The following is a 20,725-nucleotide window of genomic DNA, read 5'->3' on the forward strand; positions in this document are numbered from 1 at the left end:
CCACTGGAAAGAGGTTTAGGGGTAAGATTAAGAGACTGTTAGACCAGGCATGGTGGCTCACGCCTGTAATCCTAGCCCTCTGGGAGGCTGAGGTGGGAGGATTGCTTCAGCTCAGGAGTTGGAGATCACCCTGAGCAAAATCAGGACTCCAACTATACCAAAAATAGAAAAACTAGCTGGATGTGATGGCAGGCACTTGTAGTCCCACCTACTCGGGAGGCTGAGGCAGGAAGATCGCTTGAGCCCAAGAGTTTTAGGTTAGCTGTGAGTTGCAACGTCATAGCACTCTAGCCTGGGTAACAAAGTGAGACTATGTCTCAAAAAAAAAAAAAAGACTGTTCATGGTCTCACATTTCACAAAAGTAGACAGCTGATTTAAGGGATTTTAGCTGCTTGTTAGGAAACAACAATCTTGTGGCATAAACACATCTCCTAGGACATGCCATCTAAACCCAGAAAGGCAGAAACCTTTTCCTATTTTATTCACTAGTGTATCTCCAGAGCCTAAAACTATGGTTGGAACTTAGTTGGTGCTCAACATATCAAGGTGGGTAAGTGACTGTGGTAACCGTAATTATGACTCAAGAAATTCTTAGTAACCTTGCAAGCTTGATTGGACCATCTGGTTTAAATATGTGCCTGAACCATTCATGTGTTTTCTATATTCTTCGGGCTTAACAGTTTGTTCCAGGTTGTCACTGCTTGCCTCAGCCTTACAGATAAGTTCACTACATAGAGTCCTTTCCAAAGAACAGGCAAATCAATATCTGATAATACCTTGCCTGTTTATTTTTTAACACCAGGTGTCTACTTTCTGCAGTCCTAGAATGAACCGATGCATTGATCAGAAATCTTTGTTACAGAATAGAATCAGTACTACTTAAAGTAGAAGATACTGATTGAGGGAAGTAGAAAATAGCTGGTAGGATTCATGGAAAGGGCTACAGAGCAAGCCCATTACAAACAGCTTTCAAAACTTCACTATAGAACTGAAAGACCAAAGGATCTTCTGCTCTGTCATTAGGACTAACTATATAAGAAAGCTTCTACCTACCTGCTGGCTTCAGAACCATACTGTCTTTGGCACTATCCATGAAAGGAGAATAGCTGTCCCACAAAAGTGGGCTTGATTTTAGTAAGTCACTCCATAAAAGACCAAGCTTGCGTGAATCTGAGATGCGAAACATAAGCACATGAAGAAAGCTAACTGTAAAGGAATCTGGGAAAGGTAGCTCTTAATTTATTAGACACTATGAAAAAGTCTATAAAAATGAAACTATACTAATTAGTCTTTGAAATGATTCCTGAGCGAACCAATTCACATAATCCACTACAAAGTGGGTAAAAAACTTTTGAGAAACAAAGTTATTCACTAACACTTCCAAAACAACACCGAAAGTTTTTTTTGCAAATATATATCTACATGTAAAATATTCTAAATTCATACATACAAAAATTGTAACTGTGGTAAGTTAAATTTACTTTTTTTTTTCCGTACAAAAAATTTATCTGAGGGTTATATGAAATAATATAGGAAGTACTTAGCAGAGGACTGGGCAGAGCCGTTGTCTTTAACCTTTATTTTCCTGGCACCAAACTCTTTTTCTAATATTTAAATTAAGAAATGTTAATTTGTTTAAGCTTTATTAACTGATGCAGCTAAACTAACCATTATTATTTCCTTCTCTGAATTTTTCAAGCATGCAAACATTATCACAGAATTTCTGTATTGTTTCTTAAGGTAGCAATAGTTAACTTAGAATCAATGGGTTAAATTAAGTTAGGTTTTTCTTTCTTTTTTTTTTTTTTTTTTTTGCAGTTTTTGGCTGGGGCTGGGCTTAAACCCACCACCTCCGGTGTATGGGGCCGAGGCCCTACTCTTTTAGCCACAGGTGCAACTTCTGGCTGAGTGTGGTGGCTCATGCCTGTAATCCCAGCACTTGGGAGGACGAGGCCAGTGGATTGCCTGAGCTCACAGATTTGAGACCAGCCTGAGCCAGAAGGAGTACTCGTCTCTAAAAGTAGCCGGCGTTGTGGTGGGCGCCTGTAGCCCCAACTACTTGGGAGGCTGACGCAAGAGAACCACCTAAGCTCAGAAGTTTGAGCTTGCTATAAGCTATGACACCACAGCACTCTACCAAAGGTGACAAAATGAGACTGTTTCAAAAAAATAAAATAGATTAAAATAAAAAATTTCTCATAAATTTCATTAAATTTATTATGAGCCATTACAACATTAAATAAGTTCTCTTAGAGAATAATGCTTTACTTTCTAAGAAATAAGGAAAACATCTTCTATGTTCACAGTATCATTTTTTTCCATCATGGTGCTTCATGCATCATGGTAGGAACATGGTAAGATTTTTCTAGTCTAATAATATACAGACCCAGAGGATATTAGATGTCAGTAGTTCACATATCTTCAAGTTTGGGAAATATGTGAATTATAATTTACAATTATGTAAAATAATGACACAATGTAAAAGTCAACATGCTTTGATCTTTAATTTTAAAATCTTACGAAATTGAGGCCTTTTCATAAATATATTTCTATCATGGATACATTAAAAAAATTACAAATATTTCAATATAAACCAACAGCTATTCATTTTATTCAAAAAGGAGGTATACTTTACCTCATTTAATACTTAAAACAGAGAAGTAGGATCAAGATGGCCCAAAACACACCCGTAGTACATTACTTCTCTAAAGAAAGAAATCGGAGTTTTAAGTAGATCCTTACATTTCGAACAGATCTTCTAGGAAAGAATGCTAGGATTCACTACGGAAGCCTCAGGAGGCACCAGAAGTAGGTAAAGAGAGGGCTCAGAGCCCAGGACTAAAGTTGGGAGAAACTTCTAGTTGCACAAAGGTATCCAAGGCTCCTCCTGGATAAGTTTTTAGGATCTTGGCTACAAGAGAACATCTCAACCCATGTACCCATGCACATTTCAGATCTACAAACAGGGAGCTGCTTGGAAAGCGCACAGTCATTTTCTAGAAAGGGAACCCATGTAAAATGACACAGGCATTTGCACTTAGAGCAGCTTGAGCTGGGGCATCACTCAGAGAACTCTCATGACTCCAAGAGGGGCAGAGGAGCCCATATGTTCCCATGCATGCCAGGGGAGGTCCCTGCAACTCCGCTGCAGGCTGCTGTAGAGCCTGAGATGTGAGCAGACAGTATTCTCTATAGTTTCTCACCCACGCTGATTGCCTGGGTAGGGCCCTACCCTCTCTAGTCATAAGCCCAAAGTGCCACTTTCAAAGCTTAACATTGAGTGGCGACTCACCCTCGAGCTGACTTTGGGCTGAGGTGGCTGCAGCCCCTACCTGGCTGGGAAGGAGAAGGAATCCAGGCTTTTCAGCACAGATCTGGGATGGTACCCACCATCCTGCAGCCATTCATTATCCTAAGTGTAGTAACTCATTAGCAGATAAATAAAGGCTGCATGTTCTCACTGATAAGGGAGCTAACCTATGGCTACACACCAGCACACTCAATGGTATAGTGGACATTGGAGACGCAACAGGGGGAGGGTAAAAGGAGACAGATGAAAAATTATTTGTGCAGTATTGCGAACACTACTTGGGTGATGGGTACACCAAAAGCCCAGAGGCCGTACGGTACACACATTTAAAGAAATTCAACTTGTACTCCCTAAATCTATTAAAGTAAAAAAAGAAAAAAAAATGAAAATAAAATTGGTTTATGCAAAAGAAAAATAAGTAAACAAAAATATCTCGTGTTTATGAAAGAATACTTAAAAGAGCACTTCATGTTACATTATATTCATATTATAGATAAGAGAAGATTAAGAGATGATAAGTGGAGCGTAAATACTTGAGTGTTAAGTGCTCTGAGTCTAAACCCTATAACACAGCTAGAAAAGTGTTGTGCAAGGCAGCGATTCTCAGAATGTGGTCCTTGTAAATTTATGGCTTTGAATTAGCTATTTCCAGAAATGTAAGGGAGAAAACAAATCATTGGCCAAATACATTGGAAATACAAATACAAATACATTAGTAAAGCAAAGGTAATGTAACCCTAGATGAGTGTGTGACATTTTGAAGGAACACAGTGCGTGTTTGACTCTAACTCACTTTGCCGTGTCTGTGGATAAGGATCCCATGCACCAATGACATCAATTTTAATAGAGTGACATTATTATTTAATTATCTATGTAACCAGACCAATTATTACTCATAAAAACTGTGAAATATATCTTATACTTATTTATAAATTATTAATTATGTTACTTGTTTTTTGTTACAGTTTTCTAAAACTCTCAATTGATTAATCCATCATAGTTAGGCAAAAAGAATGCATATATCTAGTTAGCATCTACAAGTCCTGGGGTAAAATATTATTCATAGAGTTTGAAACCTTTTTTATGTAGAATTTATATTCTTTCTAACCCCAAAGTTATTTCAGATAACTTACAGTACACTTAATATTTATTACATTAAATGCTGTTCTGAGGGAAGAAGGAAGAAATAAGTAATACAAAATCCCAAGTAAATATTCTTTCTTTACTAAAGTAAAATTTCATTTTTAATGTGCCTGAAGAGATAAAGCAAAAAGGGAAAAATGATGGACTGTATAATTTTTTCATTGATAAGTTAAAATAGCCATAGTTTCATTGATAGTTAAAATAGCCACTTTTGCAAAAGAAATTGTAATATTCATATGACCATTTCAAGAACTACTCTTTCAAGGAGGTTAAGCATTGTAGGTAAGTGAAGTTATTCTTTCAAGCTAAATAAATAAAGCCATTAAACACATTTTGATTAATATTACTTTATATTCCTTGAAACATGACATTAAACTATTTCAGGGGACAGAGTTTATAAAACTTCTGTCAGAAACCATTTAGCTCCTTGTTAAAATTCAAGAATAAAGAGATTTTTGGTTGATGACTGAAGGAAATAATTATATCACAATTTAGGTATGTAGACTAGGTAATATGTTGAACTGAGTAAGGAAAAGTCCACCTAAGTGTCTGAATACCATCCATTTGATATCACGTGGGGCATTAATTCATTATTTCTTTTTAAAAATTACATCCAGTTACTCTGGATTGTTTTCCCCAACATCACTAACCTCAGTTGTGTGTGGACATCTTTAAAGTAGCCTCCTGCCTCCTGGGGAGCAGATAGAGCTGTAAAATTACCCGGAAATTCAAACAAATGACCCATAGGATGAAATTATTTATTGGTAACTTTATGAATACTAGAGATTGTATGCAAAATATAAATATAAATTCAAACCCTTCATACCATAAGTAAGAAAAATGACCAGTTACTTTTTGAAATCTCTTTGGTTAATAGTAAGATCATGATATGGAAAAGGATGTTTGTCTTCCTGTTGCTGTAGCATGTGGACATGCAAGAAGATCATTAAAATGGTTTAATCAACAAATCCCCAAATTATTTAAGTGGATTTTTTAAGGATAGAGTACGAATATTATCTTCGTTTATTATATTCCGGGAAGAAAGTGATTACTTATGTTGAAATATATACTACTTGAAAGTAATTTAAAGCATTTGGGGGCAATTTTTTCTAAATGAATGTTTTATAGATTTGTACATTAGAACTGATATTATGTTTTTGAAAGTTTGTCAAAGTAGCAATCATTATCTTAAGTATGTAAAGGCTTAATGAATTTTAATTCCATTTGCTATTGTTGCTATTTCAAAAACTCATATTGTCATAGAAATAAAACTCACATAAAAAGATAAGACTTTTTATATTAAAGATTATAAATGAAACAGATGTCAACTAATTAAATCAGAAAAGTGTGGCAATATGTTCATAGTAATTGAGAATTACATTTTTAATTGATTTATTACTCAAAAATCAATTTTTATTCATATTGTGAGTTCAGGTATAAAGTGATTGAAATACTTGATATTCTACTACTGGTAATTAAAGAGTTGCCAGTTAATAATTATGAAGTTGTTTATATGGGACACTAATATTTTGCTACAAGGTAATCAATACTATCTGATGAGAATGCATTCTGTCCTCATTTATTTTAAAAAATAAATGTTTAATAAAACAAAGGGAGGAAAATAGAATTGATCTGATATAGTGTAATTGCTATTCCATAAAAATTATAGTAGAAACCAATTATATCATTCCCTCATATTCTTTTACAACACAATTATTTTTTAAGAATTGTTATCACAAGTCTTCCATAATATACATGTCCGAGGTTTATCTAGCATTACAGTTTTCTAAAAACTAATAAGCAAATAAACTATCAATTTCTTGTCTCATCTTTCTAGGAGTAAGTTTTCTTGTCTTTTAGGTATTTTAAATTCCCCAAATTATAGTTATTGAATGTGATAGAAAAACCACAGTTTTAGTAAATCTTACAAGTGACTATCACTCTCAAAAATAGCCATCTAGACTGAAAGCCAAAACATAACAATCATAATAATGTATGATATTACAACCCATTAAAAGTATATTGAACCTGCATTTCACGTAATTGTTACCGTCCCCATTTCAGGTGTTACTGGTACTGGCTATATTATATGTTTTAACTATAAAGACATATAACAATTAGACAGTCTCAATAATAGCTTGGATACTGAATGACCTTCTTTTAGTTTTACATATTTTCATTAGATGGTGTAATATAGCTAACGGCTTTCAATAGTAAGAATCTGAGGGTCCATTCCTGTCTAATCACTGTTTCTGCTTAGCTACTTGACCTTGAGGAAGTGAGGCAACCTCAGAAACTCTGTGAAATTACTCTAGTGGAAAGAGCTCAGAAAAGTCAGGCATTTTTACTTTGGAGTTAAGCATTCTGGTCTTCATAGCAACAGCCCCTCCACCTTGATTGGCATATAGACATCCCTGGAAGATGAGATTGTTTTGTTATTGCTCAGGTACAATATGTAATATAGGAAATAAAGAAGAGTTGGAACACATGGTTGTATAAAAATAAATAGAAAACAGATCTTGATGTACGTTTCTGTGCATAAATGTGTGCGTGTATGCTTGTGTTAAAGATTATAGGCTCCATATTTTTCATAACATTTACATTCTCAAATAAATATTTTTAATTTAATTAGCTATGATCTTAACATTATATTTTCCTTTATTGTTTGATATGTTTAGGAACAAATGCTCCGAACGAAGAATAACTTACCTTTTCCAGAACATCAATGTACACAATTTAATATTTATCATGTGACATTTATTAAAAATTATAAAGTTTTGAAGGATAAATGTCTGCAACAATAGCCTTGTCTAATGTCCCTGTAGAATTATAAGCCTTAGAATTTCAGATATGTGAAGTGTTTTTTAAACTATGGGTGTTTTATGCTCATATTTACCATAAAACACAGTGAGTGGTTAAGGCACTCTCATCGAAGATCAAAATATTTAGTAAATAAGCTAGTGCAAGTTCTAGATATGTCCTTAGCACACTACTATGTCACTTATATCATTATCTAATTTTTATTGAAGTCATAAAATTCTAAGCAGTATTGATATAAATTGGCAATAAAAATAATATTTGTAAATGTCATTGAAGAAAAAAATTAATATGTTCATATTTGTAAAATCATTGCTAATAACAGCATGGTTAATTTACCTACTGGCCAATTGGTAAATGATTAAATAAAATATGACCCACTTTAGGCCTGGCATGGTGGTGTGCACCTTTAGTCCCAGTTATTTGGGAAACTGAAGTGGGAGGATTGCTTGACCCCAGGAGTTTAGCACACACACAAAAAACATTATATATCTACAAGCACAAAAATCATAAAATTTACCTAATTTACTTTGGAGGAGATCTTTCAAAAATCCTGGCATGTAAAAATGCTAACTCTTATCTAATAATATGTGTTTAAGGATTAAAATAAGATGATACATGTAAAAACTCAACTCAGTGTCTGAAATTAATAAATATCTGTTAAATAACAAAATTTAGGTATAAGAAATATAACGTGGGAAATATAATGAGGGAAATAACTTTAGTTCTTGATGTCTCTTAATTGTGTTATTTTTCTGTTATTTTTTTTTAATTTCAGATAATTAGGAGTGCACTTGTTTTTGTTTTTGTACAGTTTGATTCAAAGTTATATGTGCTCCAGTGTACACTGTACCCATCAGGTGTCAGTTTACCCATTTCTTCTCCCACCTCTCCCCAGCTTGATTTTCACTGAGATTTACTTCTAGATGTGTACTTATATATTGATCGATTAGTTCTAATTTTTAATTGTAGAGTATTAAAATAACCAAAATATAACTAGCAATACTTTATTTATTTTTATTTATTTATTTTTTTGTGTGTGTGTGGTTTTTGGCCGGGGCTGGGTTTGAACCCGCCACCTCCAGCATATGGGACCGGAGCCCTACTCCTTGAGCCACAGGCACCGCCCAGCAATACTTTATTTTTATCACTTCTGAATAAGAAGAACCCAGAGTATCCATTAGAAAGAGAACAGGGGAAAACTGTGATAAAAGCAACCGGATCCTCTCGGTGGATGCACAGACACTCTTTTCTTTGCAGAGCAAGAGAGAATCTAACTCTGAGGTGCCCAGGAGCACGCGCTCATCTGCATGTGGCCCACACGTGATATTATCCTTCCGATTATATTGATCTTGTAAGTTATTTGGAAAATTAAAAACTTTACTAAGTTGACAGAATTTGTAAGCTCTTTGTAAACCAAGAATTATTGAAATCTTCCTTAACCGTAGTTACTGTTTCGTCACTGAGAACTCCAGAAAGATGCTTTTATATATAAATAAATGAAGCAACCATAAATTTAAATGCTTCCCTCAGGAATGCTGGCAGAAGTGAACTACCTTATTGCACTCCTTATTTTAGAAATATTTTTCAAAGGAAAATATTTCCTAACAAAATGTATAAAATTCTCAATGGATTTTAAATATTCAGCCTACACTATTTTAAAATGTTGAATCATTGGTATTACTGAAGAACAGTGTTAAATATCACTGCCTGGTTGTTGACCCTCTTTTTCAAAGCTGTAGGACTGTGTTCATTTCCCAGCTGTAATCACGAAGTACAATTTTGAGGAAGATTATTTTAAACAAATACTTTGTGCGTTAGTGCAAGTTCAGGGCACAGGTATTATTAACTTGGGAATGTTGTCATAAACACAAATAAGCACAGAATGCAGGAAATTAGAAGATCATGACTTCCTCTGGACATTCCTGACAATGTAATAAACATGTTCTGGTAAATGAGTCAAGCATTTGTCAGCAAGACCAGAGAGTTACTAGCTGACAATGGATTATGACTATCAAGTGCGGACACAGTTCATATGTCAATTATTAGTTACTAAGAAAAGTAAAATATTTGATTTTCAGATTTTTGTCTCTACCAATGGATAAGGTATTGCTTTCCCAGCTAAAAATGTCTATTTTTTTCTTCTAATTTTGACATCCATAAACATTTTTAAATGGTCATTGCTAATTTCTAGTAAGATCACATTTCAGGATGATTCCCGTGAACAATCGAGAAGAGTGCACAGCCCTTCTAAGTAGAGAAAAGCAACAAGGGTGATGCAATCACGCATCTCCACTTTCCTTCCAGGGCAGAAGTCAGAAAGCCACGGTGCACACTCCCAGTTCTGAAGCATGGGGCAGCCAACAACAGGGAAAGAAGGGACAAGTATCATCTTGAAATGTTTATTACATTATGAAAGAAAACATGTTACTAGACAGTAGTTGGAAAAACATAATTTCTACTACTTCGGATGATATGATTTATGTACCCCAAGGCAATAAAGCATCAAGAAGAAGGCTACACTAAACTTATTTCTGCTATAACAGAATTACAAATATGATTTAAGATTAGTCTGAAACTCTGGGAGCCTCCAAGAGGAGGAAGATGTGTACTCAGGATGCTTCAAATGCATATTATCATTTAAATGCATATCACATAGCACATCTTGAAGTAAAAATTCCCTTTTGCAACACAAAAGTATAAAACTTTGAGTTAATATGATTGGTTTGAGGATAAATAAGTATAATAATTTTACATATAAAATAACAAGCCATACTTCAGTTTGCTGAAAATGAGCACAAATAGTTTGGGAATTCCTGGAAGGGAAATCTTACATAATTCATTTGAACAAAATATATCTAGCAAAATAAAAAAAAAAATGCGTATCTTTTCAATTCTTCAGTAACACAGATGCATGGAGATGGCCAAACATGGAAAAAAATATTGCAGAAGTCAGTCAGTTGTGGGAAAATGTACAGAGAATATTTTATTTGGACTTGCTATAAATAAGCAATATTATATCACAATCTAGAGACCCTCAGAAGTGTGGCTGCCCTTTCCCCATTTCAGGAGCACATATAAGCTTGGTAACTTCTCCACAATTTTAAAAAATACATTTTTTTAGGATTCTGGAAAAAAAAAAAAACCAATAAGCCTATGTTTCTATTCAAAAAAAGGAGAGAAGGAACTAGGGCAATTGTGTTTCACTCTGCAGACAGGCTCAGGGCCGGGACACCTTTGAGAAAGGTGAGCAAGGAAGCCTAAAATGTAGATGATGAAGACCCAACATGTGGAGAAGCCAGAGGGATTAAGCCAAGTAAAATCTGTGATGTTCTTCCCTTATGATGAGCAGGAGCTCAAATGAATGGAAACCTTTTATTGAAAGATGAAAATCTACCTAGAGTAACTTATTATTTCAATGAATACATTTCAAAACTTGGGACTCTCTCCATAGGGGAAAGTCTTCCAATGTTTGACTAGTATTGACTACGCCATACCAAGAACTGTTACTAACTTTTAAAAAAGGAATAAACATTTTCTTGTTCTTTCACAAAAAAATACAGTGAAGTGGCAGTGACTAAATAGTTGGTTTACTATGAGATGTATTTTGATAAGGTCCATCTGACAATTAATTGACTTGATAGAACACCAACTTGTAGGGGCAGTGCTTGGCAAAGGAATTCTACAGAACCATAAAGGAAATGTTCCAAAAATTGTATTGAAATTTTTAAGAGCATGATATAAAGAATGAAAATATAGAGAATGCCAATGGCCTTGAAGAATCCCCAAAGGGGTCAAAATGGTTTTAAAATCACATGGGAGATTTTTAATAATCATTTTTTCATTTTCAACTTTATTTGCAAAATAGTATCACATCTTTTTTCTTTCTTCTACAAGTTTATTATCTAAAAACATTCATTTCTTACCTTTGATTCTTGAACTTTCTTGATTTTTTTCCTGCTGGAATTAAAACAGAAACAGATCAAAATATGTAAGAAAATATGTGATCCATAAACTGATAAAAAGTATCATTATAAATACTTGTAAGAATGTTTTTTATAAATATATCCAGAAACACAATTCTCGTCTTAATAAATACTTATATAAAATATTTATTAGAGTACTAGTAACTCTTGGTAGACATGTATTTCTCTATGAAACAATAAATTATATTAATATGGATTTATAAATAAATAAACAAATGGTTAATGAATAATAAATAATCATGCTTCTCAAATGCCTTAAGCCATTCCATTTATTTCCAACAGATATTGAGTGATGTCTTCAGAATTCACTTTCAACAGCTTGCCATTAATCATAATTTCCTGGCAAAGGAACACATTTAGGGGCATAGAGTGTCAAATTCCACTAAAAAGACACAAAAGGCTTTTCAACTGTCTTTCCTTCAATTTAACTTAGAATTGGACCCCTTCTCACTTCGTTAAGTCTGAAGTTGACAACAGTTCAATTCTTTATTCAAAGGCTACTCCAGGCAAACTCATCACCCAATTTGACATACTCCTTATTAGTTACCAGGCAACCTTTAAAAGAATTAGCTTGTTTTCAAGTTTTTAAGTAGATATTGTGCACTTCTCGGTTACTACTCAAGCATAGTTTACTGTCTAAAAGTTTCCGGGTCTCACATTGAAATGATTTTGAAATATGTTTCTCATAAGAAAAAATGACAATAACATATATACAGATTGCATAGTGGTACAAATGTCCATAAATTTTGTAAAGAGAGTAAAAAAATTAAAAACTTACTTTGCTGTAAACCTTAATCCCAGGTTCAGATTTTGAGTATAAAATTCACAACATATTCATGTATGTATATATTGAATCAGCTGACCTAATGACATGATTCTTTTAGACTTTAAGACTTTGTGTTTTCATTCTCTCCTACTAACTCAACCAACTTCTGTGTTTAAATTTTGTTCTGCTCTTCACGTATTGATTTTTTCCCCATTCTGATTTATTTATAATTTAGAGTATCTGTTAATCACTTAAACTAAAATTTAAATGAAAATCACAAGTTCACTTGTTTTAATAATGCATTATTCTTTCATAAATATGAGACTAGCAGGCTCAAGTTTTCCAAAGGAGTATTCGTTAAGAAATCTCAATCTCTCTCTTTCCTTCAGCATTCACTTATTCATTCAGCCATTCATTCAGTCACCAAATACTATGTATGAATCACTTTTCTTATTATGGGTTAATATGAGGGTACACATGATTAGGTCACATTATTTGTATTTGTAGGGTAAAATCCAAAGTCTGAGTTGCAGATGAGTCCTTCACCAGGAAGCACACCATCTACTTCCACACTATACCTGCTAGGTGAGAACTTACCAAGACCTCCCTCCTCTTTCTTGAATTGAATTGAATTGAACTGTGTGGAAGGATTAGTCTCTCTCTAATAGACCAGAAGTAAATTAAAAGGAATATCTGAGTTAGTATAAGAGTCTATTAATCAGAGACAAGGTACTAAACATATGTTTAGACCCAAGTGGTCTGTTACATATACTGAGGGCCTGCAAGTTATGCCTTTCCCTGTAGTAGGGACATCTATTGGGTGACTAAAGAAATAGCCTCAGTGAGGAAGGAAATGTCATAGGACTTAGAGTGCCACTGTGCCATTGCTATGCTGAGATGCAGCAGGTCAGGGTCTGAAAGGCTAACAGACGCCACTGCTAATTGTGGGCCTGTAGCTGTTGTTCTACTATGTATCACCTTCTATGTAACAGCAACTATTCTGGGTAATTGAGTGGGCTACAGGAGTAAACAAAATAAGAAGAAAAAGTCACATCCTCATGGAGCATACAGCATAGTTGGTAATAAGTTCTATTCAGAAAAAAATATATATGCTATAGGAGGTGTCAGTATTAGAGTGGAATTACTACAATTATAGGTAGAGCCACAGTGATAATTGATTTTTGAATAAAATTCTGAATGGGGTGATTTATATAATTTCATATATTTGTGGAAAACATGACCTAGGAGAGAAAAACAATTGCACATGTCCTGAGGTATGTACAAGAACTCCTATCATTGTCAAAAATGTCAAGTGTGACTGGACTGGATTGAGTGAAGACAGCTTGGTGGGAAATGTGATTAGGAAGGACACAGGGGCCAGACAGACTAACACTGGGCATTTATTTGACAGAACTTTGGTTTTTACTCTGAGATAGCTGAGAAAATATTGAACTTTTCTCCTCAAGGGAGTAAAAATATCTGAATTCACATTTCAACAACGTAATTCTGCCTATCTATTAAGCATAGTTTGAAAAGGACAAGGACAAAGTTGAGGGAGGAAGTAAGGGGTTATTGCAGTCATCCAGGTGAACAGTGACAATGGTGCAGAACAGTGTAGTAACAATGGATTTGAATGTCTGGGGAGAACAAGGTTTGTTGATAGATTAAATGTTGGGTGTGAGAGACAGGTAGGACAGGAATGACTCCAAGGTTCAGAGCCACCCAAGGGACGGGGTTATCTCCAATGAAGTGGAGAAAAATGGTCAAAGAAGAAACACTATCGCCTCTTCTCTATTTATCTTCGAGCACTGCCGTATTGAGTTATCCTCTAGATCTCTGTCCAGACCTGTGCAGTTTCTTTTGCTGTTTCTTTTCTATCTGCTGAGTTCTTAAATGCTAGTTTTCCAGGCACTGAGGCCTTATCTTTCTTCCCATAGTTTACTTCTTTGGTGATCTTATCTATTCTTCAGGCTGAAATCCTATCCTACTGTTAAGGACTCTCATATTTACATATCTAGACAAACCTCACCATTAAACCATCAGACTCACATATCCGACTATCTTTTTTCACATCTTCACTTCACATCTAATAACATCACATACTTGGATTGTTCAATTTGAATTTCTGAACCTCCTTCTTCTTTAATCAGCTTCCTGATTTCAGGTAGAGGAATGTCCAGTCTTCCAAATGTGCAGATCCTAGTGTCCCCCTTGTTCCTCTGTCTCTCAAAAGATATAGACCTACATTTTTCCATGGGTTTTATTTTTGAACATGTTGATCTTGAAATTATTTTAATTATGACTCTGAGGATTCAAAGTAGGCAGATAATTATAACGTGTGGAACTTAAGGGAGATACTTCAACATGATATGTGAATTTTGAAATTATCAGAGCATGCGTAAGTCATTCTGAATCAGGAGAACAGAATAGAGTGGAATTATCTACAACTAATTACTAGAAAAATATAAAGTTGAATTATCCAACAAAAAAGGATGTAAGGATAAACATTATAGGAGAAATATTATATTATAGGAGAAAATATTATAGGAGAAAAATCAGGAAAGCAAGTAATCATGGGACCCCATGATATATATTATTTAAAAGGAAAATTTTTAGTAGTAGAGCATTCTTCTGTGAGGTCAAGTACAATTACTTCTAAGATAATGTTCATTGTATTGACTGGCATAGATAGAATCATGGACTTCAGATAAAATGCTTTTGGTGCTCTTATGGACTTAGAAGTTAAGTTGAAGATATTCAAGAAGGAGAGGGAGACTGACAAAAGTATGAAGTGGTAAGAATGGAATGAGAAAAAGGTGACTAGAAAAGGAAAGCCCGCAGTGGTGTGCAGCTGGAGAGTAGAAGTTCAGAGAGGTATTGTGTTTTGGCCTTCTTTTTTATTTTGTTTTATAAAGTAATTTCATTATGTATGTCCGTGAGGTTGAGAATGTCTACATGATGAAAGATAGCAGAAGTTGAGAGGATTAAGATAAAAGGGAGAGATGATATGATTGACTATAAAAGGTTATTGACTGGCTGAACATGACACAGAGCACGAAGGGGACAGAATTTAGATGGAAGAAAGACCAGCTCCCATGGTAAACAGATGAGCACGGAGAGGCTTAGTTGTAAATGCAGCGGGGTGTGTAGGTTTGCTACCATGTATTAAACACGTTCAGTCTGTGATGATTCATTTTCTTGAAGTAATAGAAGGAAATGTTGCTGGCTGAGTGAGGGAGGTAGAGTAGTTTGTCAGAAAATTTAAAAGAAGATGAGATTGGGCAGCGCCTGTGGCTCAGTCGGTAAGGCACCGGCCCCATATACCGAGGGTGGTGGGTTCAAACCCGGCCCCGGCCAAACTGCAACCGAAAAACAGCCGGGCGTTGTGGCGGGTGCCTGTAGTCCTAGCTACTCGGGAGGCTGAGGCAAGAGAATCGCTTAAGCCCAGGAGTTGGAGGTTGCTGTGAGCTGTGTGAGGCCACGGCACTCTACTGAGGGCCATAAAGTGAGACTCTGTCTCTACAAAAAAAAAAAAGAAGAAGAGATTTTTAAATGCACTACTTTTTGCAAGAGTAGATGGCAAGAATCATACACAAGACAGCTTGGTATCATTCAGTTCCTCCTGCGTGAATTTTCTCATCATAAATTTGTGATACCAATCTTAGCCTTATTCATAGTTGAATGGGTTTAACATTAATTGATATTACATTTGATCATATTTGTTTTTTAATATCCTACTCTCTATAACATTTAAATAATTATAAATTAGTAATAAAAACTGGATTAAATATTCTACAAGCAGGAAATGTTTAAGATGTGTGAATTTAGAAAAAAACTAATTAGTAATTAATTTAGTGTAATGGGAAGAATGAGGACTTGCAAACTGAGAAAGAAACTTAAGAGTATATTGCTCCATTTACTGTCAAACTTATATAAACCTCTTTCAGTAGAGACTTATTTAAGATTTTCAAAGTAATAACTGTTCCAATTTGCTTCTATGTCTAAAATGTTGCATTATTCAACACAATATAAATTTTCTAGGATTTTATTTTAACTGTTACTTCATGTTTAAAATATAAACTTTAGAATGAGAGAAGGCTATGAAAAAAATGTGATTATTTAATTATGTAAGAACTCATAAATTGTCATATTCTGTTCATAAGATACATTTGAAAAACATTCTTACATTAGAACACCTTCGTTCTTGTTCCTAATAGCAGAATTCCATTATCTCTAGGTATAACTCAATTTTAACATTCTTTCCAAAGTTTTTCTGATAAAATGGTCTTGTCTTAAAATGAGAAAAAATATTTGGCCTTATATCAAAGTACTTTGTACTACACCATTCCTTGGAAAAGTCCCAAAATGCTGTATATTAATTACATAGGAGGACTTCATAAAATCCAGCCCAGTGGTAGGAAAGGGCTAATAGCTCCTGCAGACAGTATGAGAAAAGTTAGCAAAGGCAATCTGGGAAGAAGAATGGATTCAGAAAAAACAACTAGTCGATGGTATGATCTCTTAAACATTTCTAAACAGCAATATATTCATAGTAAATGCAGCTTAGCTAAACTAATATAAAATTAAGTCAATGTGGGATACACATTAGTTGTGTAAATGAGTTGTAATGGTCCTAAAGTATCTAGGCAAACTGGAGTTTAGCAAATAGCACTGATGTGACAGATTGCTACACCTGTACCTCCACTGAATGTTGCCACACTAGGAAATATGTGTTATTAAGAATATTTCTTCTCCAGTATTTGGATTTATGGGATGATAATTATTAGCATTAGATTATGGAACATGAAACAGATGTATTATGATCAAGCTAAAACTCAATGCCTGGCCACAATATATTTTCAAATATTATTTACTGAGTTTCGCCCTTCTCATTGAGAAACACATGCTCTCTGGGAAGTGAAGAAATCATCTGAAATGCTAAGTACTTTATCTCCACCATGACATCACTGAGATAATCAACATCAGTCTGTCAGTAGATTCCCTCCCTTTCCATACTAATTTTAAGATAAAATTACTTTAAAAGAAAGCCATGAATCCATAGGGGCAATACCCATAGATACATTTTTTTTATTAAACGTTTGTATGTAAGATGTTACATTAACGAGACTAATCATGCGCTCTGTTGTCAAAGCCAAAAATACCACAGACTTCCCTTTGCACAGAGGAACAATTGAAGAAGCAAATGCAGGAAAAACAATTCAATTGTTCCTCTAAAGATTAAACCAATTCTTTCTGACCCTGAGAAAATATAAATTCTTTCTTTTACTATCCGTACAGAAAAATAATCTGGCTATACTAAAGTCTAATGAAGGAAATAAGGGATGTGGCTTAATATGAGAGTGGTGAGGAAAATATTCATGGGTAGCAATTGTTCCTTAGTCCCGTGTGACTAGAGTTGCATTTGATCCTTAAGGAAAAGCGTGTGGTAAGGCGGTGTTACCTAGATAATTCACGTGATTAACGTAAGTATTACTGGAAACAAGACAAGATAAAAAGGAAAATATAAATGTAGTTTTCTTCCATCTCCTTGCAGCAATATTGGAAAGATATTTCCTTCTTAAGAACTCCCCTCTGCTCAAACACAGTATTGGTTTTAGTTGAATGGGTGGCATAAACTGAGAGATTATAAAATCAGGACTAAAAGGTAGAGAAATGACTATTTTTTGGGGGTTTTTTTTTGCCCAAAGTGTATGTAATAAAGCATATTCAAACTGTACTTAGCTATATCCTATGCTGAAAATAAATTATTTCTCTCCTGGAATTTGAGAAAAGTCAATATACAGAAGAGTTTTACTGGTATACTGAATAAACCCCATACAGATTCAACAAAACTTAAAATTAAAAATTAACAAAAGATAAAAATAGGCTGGGTGTGGTGGCTCACGCCTATAATCCCAGCATTTGGGAGCCCAAGGCCATGGATTGCCTGAGCTCACAGGTTCGAGACAAGCCTCAACCAGAATGAGACCCTGTCTCTAATAAAGATAGCTGGGTGTTGTGGCAGGCACCTGTAGTCCCAGCTACTACTCGGAAGGCAGAGGCAAGAGAATCACTTGAGCCCAAGAGTTTGAGGTTGCTGTGAGCTATGACACCTTGGCCCACTACCAAGGGTGACAAAGACTCTGTCTCAAAAAAAAGATAAAAATAAATCTTTAGTTATTCCTGAAGTAAACTGATAACTTAATTCACCAAAGGTAGGCTATACATGTAAACTCTGGTGCTCAGGCAAGAGGGTAATTTTAAACTCATGAATAATGACCCGTAGATTGTAACACTGAAAAATAAATTTACGGAAAGAAAATACATAAAAATATAAGTTTAATGGCAAAAATACATAAAGATAAACCTTATTAAATTTATCTTGCTGCCTACTTTCCATTTCTTCTCTGAACTCTTTCCTTCCCTATAATGTATTATTTCCCAGAGAAATTCCACCAACTAAAAGTGGTAAAGTGCTAATGTGTAGTGGAACACTACCATTTATCATGTATTTATTCTTAGTGCTAGATGGTAAAATGAAATACTAAAAGGTTATTTTAAATATTTATCAGAATTATTAAGCAACATAAATTATAAATCATAAACTCATGAAAGCTGGAAATAAGAAACTGTTCAGAAAAGACACCCTGTGATAATCCCATAACAAATTCCTTCTATGCCATCCTGATACATGAATATCCATGAATACATGAGCATCTCTGTCCCAAGTCACACACACACATTTTCTCAGAAACATATATTTTATGGGTGGAAATTTAATTATGAAAATGCCTGGAAAATAAGAGCTATATCAACCATAGGGCACTAGACTTTAGCCTACTCAAACGTGGAGTCGTACATATATTATCAATAAACTATAATGGCAAATTTTCAGTTTAACTTAGTTTATTCACAATCGTCTCATCTTTTACTTAAAATACTATTTTTTTGGAATTCAAATCATTTTCTTAATCCAGTATTGACTTCTCAGTGAGGCCTTCTCTGACCTTTCTATCTAAAACAGTATTGCATCATAGAACAATACATATTTGTTCCCCTAGCTAGAATGTCTGCTCTGTGATCACAGGGACCCGTGCAGTTTCAATGGTAAATACGTCTTATAACAGAGCAGACATTCTAGCGAGGGAGTGGGAGCTCTGCCTAATGGTCTCTGAACTCTGGAATTCAGTAGTCAAGTGGAGGGACGAGCACATACACACACACACAAACTCTATAAAGAAACATGGCATTTAAAGCAGAATTATTTGTCAAATCTAGAGAATACAGTCAAGAGAGAAATGCACACTTTCTTAACTTTGGCAGGTGAAAAGGATCTGTGAGAAAAGTGGGAAGCTAAGAAATCTACAGAGGAAAATGACATTCTTAGGAAAAGTAGTTTATGTGGAAATGACATTCTTTTTCTAAGGACACGGCATGGACAAAGTAACAGATCCAAAGAGTGCAGGCAGAACAAGCAGCAGCGTGTTGTGGGAATTCAGGGTTGGAATGGTAAAGTTACTAAGTACTGCTGGGCAAAAGGCTTATTTCTGTGATTCAAGGAGAAAAGAAAGCAATTTTCTTACGATTGTAAGAAATGTTATTAGGTTCATTAACAATGTAATATACATCAGATGTAAAATTTGATGAAAATATTTATACCTACATATATATTGTTTCAAAATAGAATCTGAAAAAAATAAACAAATGGCAATCTGCATTCTCTTCTCTCTTTTAGTTTAATATTTTTGTGTGAAGTCATTCAGTCAGATGCTAAAAAAGATAATTGCTTCTTTTTTTAGATTCACATTATATTTGCTAACTTTATGTAATTATGAGGAAGAAATACTGGAGAGAACTTGTGATTAGATTGATGGATATTCTCAGTATTGCTTTACATTATGAAGACCATAAGTCAGATATCAAGAGACGTGCCTTGACTTTAAAACTTCAAACTAAAACTGAATTTATCCACCAAATCCTTTCGCGTTCAAAAATAGTTGCATTAAAATTTTATGCCACACTTATTCTGACATTAAATATTAAATTTAGAAGTTTTCTGAAATAAGTGTATGTAGCTCTAAATTGAAAAACTTAAAATCTATTATGAGAAATAAGTAATAATATTTATGTTTTAAAAATATTTGTAAATATCAGAAACTTTTTTTTAACCAAGGCAATGTGTGTTCAGGTTGAATGGATAAGACATTTGTGCTAATCATCACAACATTTTATGCCAAATAATACAAAATCAGTAAGAATTTGGTCAGTGTTGCAATGAAGATCATAAAATCCCACGTCTTAAAGGGTAAGCAATATGCGGCTAGGTGAAGGAATGATGGACATTCAGGTCAGAAAAAATTGCAAGGTGAAGTGATGAACTAGGAAATGAGATGTGTTAGGCAGGAAATAACACAAAGGCTCATATTATCGATAGCAGATAACCAAAATATCAGAAAGGCAATTATGGACTAAAAAGGCTACAAAGGGTGCACATACATACGAGCACTCCTCTCTATAATTAAGTATAAAATTATATATTCATTCCCCAGTGCATATGAATTTGAGGATTCAAAACTATGTTATGGAAAATGAAATGATTTTTATCTGATTTATAATGTAAGCTAAAAGAGATAGTTATGTACAAACTTCTAACACTATCATTGGTTTGTACTATTAGACTTTGAGATGAAATATGATGAAAA

General features: G+C 34.4%; 1 protein-coding gene across 4 annotated transcripts in view; it reads right to left on the minus strand.

Annotated features, from left to right (window-relative positions):
* The window catches only part of FSTL5 (follistatin like 5), a 778,095-nt gene that overhangs the window by 633,344 nt on the left and 124,026 nt on the right, over positions 1-20,725 (minus strand). For 2 of the 4 annotated variants that reach the window (XM_053583841.1, XM_053583826.1), the window contains exon 3: positions 11,198-11,228. In XM_053583841.1, coding sequence (XP_053439816.1) covers positions 11,198-11,228 — 31 coding nt within the window. Of the gene's footprint in view, positions 1-11,197; positions 11,232-20,725 lie in introns of all 4 variants that reach the window. The other 2 variants (XM_053583835.1, XM_053583819.1) reach the window with 1 other exon arrangement.

The sequence above is a fragment of the Nycticebus coucang genome, chromosome 1 (assembly GCF_027406575.1).
Source record: "Nycticebus coucang isolate mNycCou1 chromosome 1, mNycCou1.pri, whole genome shotgun sequence".
Classification (NCBI taxonomy): domain Eukaryota; kingdom Metazoa; phylum Chordata; class Mammalia; order Primates; family Lorisidae; genus Nycticebus; species Nycticebus coucang.